The sequence below is a fragment of the Carlito syrichta genome, unplaced genomic scaffold (genome assembly GCF_000164805.1).
Source record: "Carlito syrichta isolate Samal-C Ts95f unplaced genomic scaffold, Tarsius_syrichta-2.0.1 Scaffold307624, whole genome shotgun sequence".
In the NCBI taxonomy this organism is placed as follows: Eukaryota; Metazoa; Chordata; class Mammalia; order Primates; family Tarsiidae; genus Carlito; species Carlito syrichta.
The window spans coordinates 209,910-215,770 of record NW_007251720.1 but is presented as its reverse complement, the minus strand read 5'-3'; the positions used below and the strand labels follow the sequence as shown (position 1 = coordinate 215,770).

The following is a 5,861-nucleotide window of genomic DNA, read 5'->3' as shown; positions in this document are numbered from 1 at the left end:
TTCCATATTTCAAGTGTTTTTTTTATTCTGAGAAGTAGGTTCAAAAAATAATGACATAGTTGTGTCTTATTCTGTGTAGTTCAGCACTCTCCACAGGCTGATCTCTATCTACTTTTACCAGATTTAATAAATCCTTGAATTCACTTTACATCTTTCAAGCTAATGCTGGAAATGCATATCCTCAGACTTCATTGAGGAACTCCAGATTGAGACATGCAGGGATATGGATTGAGTCCATAGTCAGAGAAGATGGATTAAATGGAAACAAAACAGGAAACATGTGCTTAGAGTCTAATAGCAGCTGCTGAGGGTCATTCCGCTCTTGTAGTTGTGCCTGTAGGGAAGAAGAAGACCATGTAAAGTCTTTGTACACCTCAAGACAGCCAGTTCAAGTGGATTCACAGAGGTGACTTGGCATAAATCACAGAAAGATTTCTTAGACACTCAGGTAGGACTTCAAGACCAGGGGAATGTCACCTTCTTATCCCTGAGGCATTTAGTGGGGAGAGAAGCCCTGGTCTGGACTTTTTGGAGATCAGATGACTGTAAGGATTCTCCCAATTCTAGCATTCTTTAACACATTTTCCAACTAAGGGAGAAGATAAACATGCATCTCAGGTGCAAATCATATGGAAAAGCATTGAAGTGGTTAAGGGCATGGGTTCTAGATGGTAGACAGCCTAAGCTCTGATCCTGGCACCACCTTGGGCAAATGTTTGAATCTTTCTATGACTCAGTTTCTTCATCTGGAGAGTGGGATGGAGGAAGAGTAATAGTGCATAAAATGGCAGAAGAGGAAGCTCTAGAGGTTGGTCCCTTACAGAAGCAACCACTGAACCAGAAACAGTGATTGTCATCAACTGTCTTGGAACTCTGGAACCTGACTGGCACTCAGAACTGGGAGAGTGATTGATGAAGGGAGAGGCTGCTGATTGCTGCTAAGAGAGCAGTGTGTGTGAACCAGCTGCCATCCCCCATGCTTCAGCCTTCCTGCAGCTGTGGAGATAGCAGCTTGCATTCCTGAAACAACTAGCTGGTACCAGGGCAGGCAGTGAAACACTGTCCTCCAAAAATTTGGGGATGTACACTTTGGTTGGTCTGGTGGGTACCAGCACAGATGCCTTCCTTGTTTTAGGCATCTCTTGGGATGCAGTGATTTCCCATGGTCTTTTCCCCTTCCTCTCCATTGTAAGCTAGACATTTTAGAAAAAGTATAGTAACTGAAATGAAAAATTCACGAAAGGAGTTGAGCAGCAGACTTGAGCAGGCACAGTAAAAGATCAGTGGACTTGAAGATAAGGCAATTGAAATGAGCTAGTATGAGAAGAAAATTAAAAGAATAAGTAAAATTTAACAGAGCCTGAGAGACCTATTAGATACCATCAGGTGTACAATCATATACATTATAGGGGTATCAGAAGGAAAAGAGGAGGCGGCAATGAAATATTTGAAGAAATAATGCCTGAAAACTTCCCGAACCTGATGAGAGACATGTATATACACATCCAAGAAGCTTAACAAACTCCAAGCAGAGTAAAGTCAGATTTACACTGAGGCACGTTCTAATAAACTGTCAAAACTGTAAGTCAAGGAGGGGGATCTTGAAAGCAGCAAGAGAGAATTGACTTGTCTCATACTGTTGTCCCTTGGTATCTGCAGGGGATTGGTTCCCAGAATCCCCACAGATACCAAAACCTGTGGATGCTCAAGTACTGCAGTCAATCCTCTGGAACCCAAAAAGTTGGCCCTCCATATCCACAGGTTCTGCATCCCATAAATACTGAATTTTTGACCTGTGGTTGACTGAATATGCAGATGTGGAACCTGTGGATGTAGCACTGACCATATAAAATCTCCTTCAGTAAGATTAACAGCTGGTTTTTCTTCAGAAACCTGGAGGTTGGGATGACATAGTCAGAGTCCTGAAAGAAAAAACTTATCAACTGAGAATTATTTATCTAACAAAACTTTTCTTCAAGAATGAAGAGAGCTGGGCTCGGTGGCTCAGCCTGTAATTCTGCGCCTTTGGGAGGCTGAGGTGAGTGGATTGCCTGAGCCCGCGGGTTCGGGACCCGCCTGGGCAACTTGGTGAGACCTCATCTCTACAATAAATCAAAAAATCAGCCAGGCGTGGTAGCGCACGCCTATAGTTCCAGCTACTTATAAGGCTAAGGTGGAAGGATCGCCGGAGCCCAGCAGGTCGAGGCTGCGATGGCCGGGAGCGGCCACTGCACTCCAGTCTGGGTGACAGAGTGAGACTCCAACTCCAAAAAACAATGAAGGAGATATTAAGCCTTTTTCAGAGACAAGGACATTATATTTTGATAAAAGTTTCAATCCTCAAGAAGATATAAACATATTTGCACTTGGCAACATATATGAAGCAACATATATGAAGCAAAATTTAACAGAATTAGAGAGGTAAATAGTTATATGGTAATAGTTGGGCACTCTAATACCCTATTTGCAATCATGGGTAGAACAGCCAGACAGAAGATCAATAAGCAAGCAGACTGTGAACAACACTAAAGCAACATGACCTAACAAACATAACGTGGGACACTCCCCTTAGCAACAGAAGAATACACATTCTTCTCAGTGTACATGCAACATTCTCCCGGATGGACCTATGTTACGCAAAACAAGTCTTAGTAAATGTAAAAAGACTGAAGACACAAAAACGTTTTTTCCTCAGTACAATGTAAATTAAACTAAATATCAGTAGATGAAGGAAAACTGGGAGATCCACAATTATGTGGAGGCTGATGTGTTATTTAATAGCTGATGTGCCAACCAAATTCACAAGGGGAATTAGACAAGTGGAAATACAATATACCAAAACTTAGGGGATGTGGTAAGAGTAGTGCTAAGGTAAATTTACAGGTGTCAGTATAATCTAATTGTACACACTTCAAGGAACCAAAAAAGGGGCAAACTAAGCCCAAACTTGGCAGGAGGAGAAAATAAAGAAAAACTAGATGGAAATAAGTGAAACAGAACAATAATACAAAAATCCAAAAAATTTTTAAAACAAAGTCAAAAACTGGTTCAAAAAAGCTGACCAGGCCAGGCTTGGTGGCCCAGCCTATAAACCCAGCACATTGGGAGGGCCAGGCGAGTGGATTGCCTGAGCCTGGGATTTGAGACCCAGCCCAGGCAACTTGGTAAAACTTCATCTCTGCAATAAGTCAAAAATTAGTCGGGTGTGGTCGTGCATGCCTGTAGTTCCAGCTACTTGGAAGGCTGAGGCAGAAGGATCACCAGAGCCCAGCAGGTTGATGCTGGGGTGGCCGTGAGTGTGCCACTGCACTCCAGTATAGGCGATGAAGTGGGACTCCAACTCAAAAAAAGAAAAAAAAAAAAAAAAAAAGACAAATCTTTAGCCAGACTAAGAAAAAAAATAAATTAAGAAATGAAATTACTAATGTCAGAAACGTAAGTGTGGAAATTACTGCCAATATTACATAAGTAGGATTATAAGATAATACTAGGAACAGGTTAACACCAATGAATTGGATAACTTACATTAACTGGACAGAATCCTAGTAACACTCAACATACCAGAACTGATTCAAGAAGAAATAGAAAATCTGGATAGAGCTATAACAAACAAGGTGATTAAATTAGTAATCCCCAACAACAGCCCCCCCCACCCCCATTGGCTTTACTGGTGAGTTCTACCAAATTTAAAGAAGAATTAACACAGTTCTTAAAGTCTTCCAAAAAGCCGAAGAGGAGAGCACTTTCTGACTCAGTCTGTGAGGCCAGTAGTACCCTGATATCAAAGACAAAGACAATTCCAGAAAAGTATATTCATTCCTTATGAATGCAGATGTAAAAAACCTCAATAAAATACTAGTAGATTGGCCAGGTGCGATGGCTGAAGCCTGTAATCCCAGCCCAGGGATTCAAGACCAGCCTGGACTATTTGGTGAGACCTTGTCTTTACAATATATAAATACATAAATTAACTGGGCATGGTAGTGTGCACCTGTGGATCCAGCTACTTGGAAGGCTGAAGTGAAGGATCATCTGAGCCCAGAAGGTCAAGGCTGCGGTGGCCGTGAGCGTGCCACTGCACTCCAGACTGGGCAACAGAGTGAGACTCCAACTCAAAAAAAAAAAAAAAAAAAGCAAATAGAATTCAGTAGCAGATTAAAAAGACTATACAACATGAACAAGTGGGGTTTGTTAGTCCCGGAATGTTAGTCCAATGGGAACCTGACCTGTGAGATATTTCTGGAGACCCCATTAAGGGTAATCTGTCAAGGTGCCTTCCCCTAAAATATAAAACAGATATCTCTGGCCCATGAAACTAGACCTCATGAAGGGGTGATCTGTCAGGGTGCTCACTTTGAACCTAAAAGTTCCCACTTTGAAGTTGACAGGTAAACAGCAATGTACCAGGTGATAAAACCCCCATTGGTGGTTGTGAAACCCTGCTTATTTCAAGTTACAGAACTTCTGTTTATTTTAGGCCATTTGGTCAAACAATCCTGTGACTCGGTGGGTCACCTGTTCAAACAACCCTGACCTGGTCCTATATTACCTATCTTAGGCCACCTGCCCAAAGCATCTCCTAATCTGACCGTATATAATCAACTCCCTTCTTAAACTTGGGGCTGATGCCACCTTACGCTTACCCTGGCAGGAGTGCTTTTAATAAACTTTGCTCTTTCTCAGTTGTCTGTGTTTCTCCTTTGGTGAACTTTACAGGATTTATCTCCAAAAGTTGGTTCAGCATGCAAAAATCAACCAGTGTGATATACAACATTAATAGAATGGAGGAAAAAAACCCATAAAACTGAACTGATGTAGAAAAAGCATTTGACAAAACCCAGCTTCTTTTCATGACAGAAAAACCTCCATAAACTAAGTAGAAGGGAAATTCCTCAACAAGATAAAGACCATATACAAAACCCTTTGCACTTGGATGTCCCCTCTGAGGAACATCATAAATCTAGCAAACCACTCAGATGTCTCCTCTCTGGGACATAAGATTGCTGGTGACGACTATACAGGACAAATTTACACCAGCACACATTCTTCAAAAAAGTATGTTTCCTTGGAGTTTTCCATTCAAGTTGCATGTAAAAGCAAATAAAGACATGGAACATATACTGAGATACATGTTTTAAGAAAAAAAGCTGGCATTATGTATCAAAGGAAATATGTGGCGTGCTTTCACAGTGGTGCACAGACTGGACAATAAATTACATATTATTAATGTGGGAGGAAGAAAATGAGACTGCACTGTCTGCTTGACTAGAAAAACAGCAGGTGGAAGACATCCAAGAAATTACTATTGCACAACATGTATCAGTGACCCTGCAATCCATGTCTGACTGTTTCATGTTACCACACGTTAGAAAAAGGTAAGATATACAATTTTGATATTTTGTCATAAGTTCCTCAATGTCCAAAATTCCAGTATAAACCAAATATCATTACAATAAAATAACTATTATTTAGTATGAAGTGATTCCAACACTAATATTTAATATGAAGTCATTCGTTTTTCACTGTTTCCTAAAAGTGGTCGAGTTGCTGATAGGTGATCTGTGAGCTGTCTATAAGTGCAAAGGGTCAGCATTATACTCATATCCCTACGATCAGGAACAAGATAAGGATGCCTGTTCTTATCACTTTAACATAGTACTGGAAGTTCTAGCCAGAACAGCTATAAAATAGAGATAAATTTAGACAGGAAGAAGTAAAACTATGTATTTTTACGCAACACAACTTATATATAGAAAAACCTAAAGAATCTACACACAGCTGGGCTTGGTGGCTCAGCCTGTAATCCCGCGCCTTTGGGAGGCTGAGGTGAGTGGATTGCCTGAGCCCACAGGTTTGAGACC

The 5,861-nt window shown here is 41.0% G+C and overlaps 1 protein-coding gene across 1 annotated transcript in view; it reads right to left on the bottom strand.

The window, feature by feature from the left end:
* The window catches only part of MYO5B (myosin VB), a 180,734-nt gene continuing 174,873 nt past the window's right edge, over positions 1-5,861 (bottom strand). Inside the window, exon 36 of the mRNA XM_021715771.1 lies at positions 1-334. Coding sequence (XP_021571446.1) covers positions 182-334 — 153 coding nt within the window. The 3' untranslated portion in view covers positions 1-181. The remainder of the gene's footprint in view (positions 335-5,861) is intronic.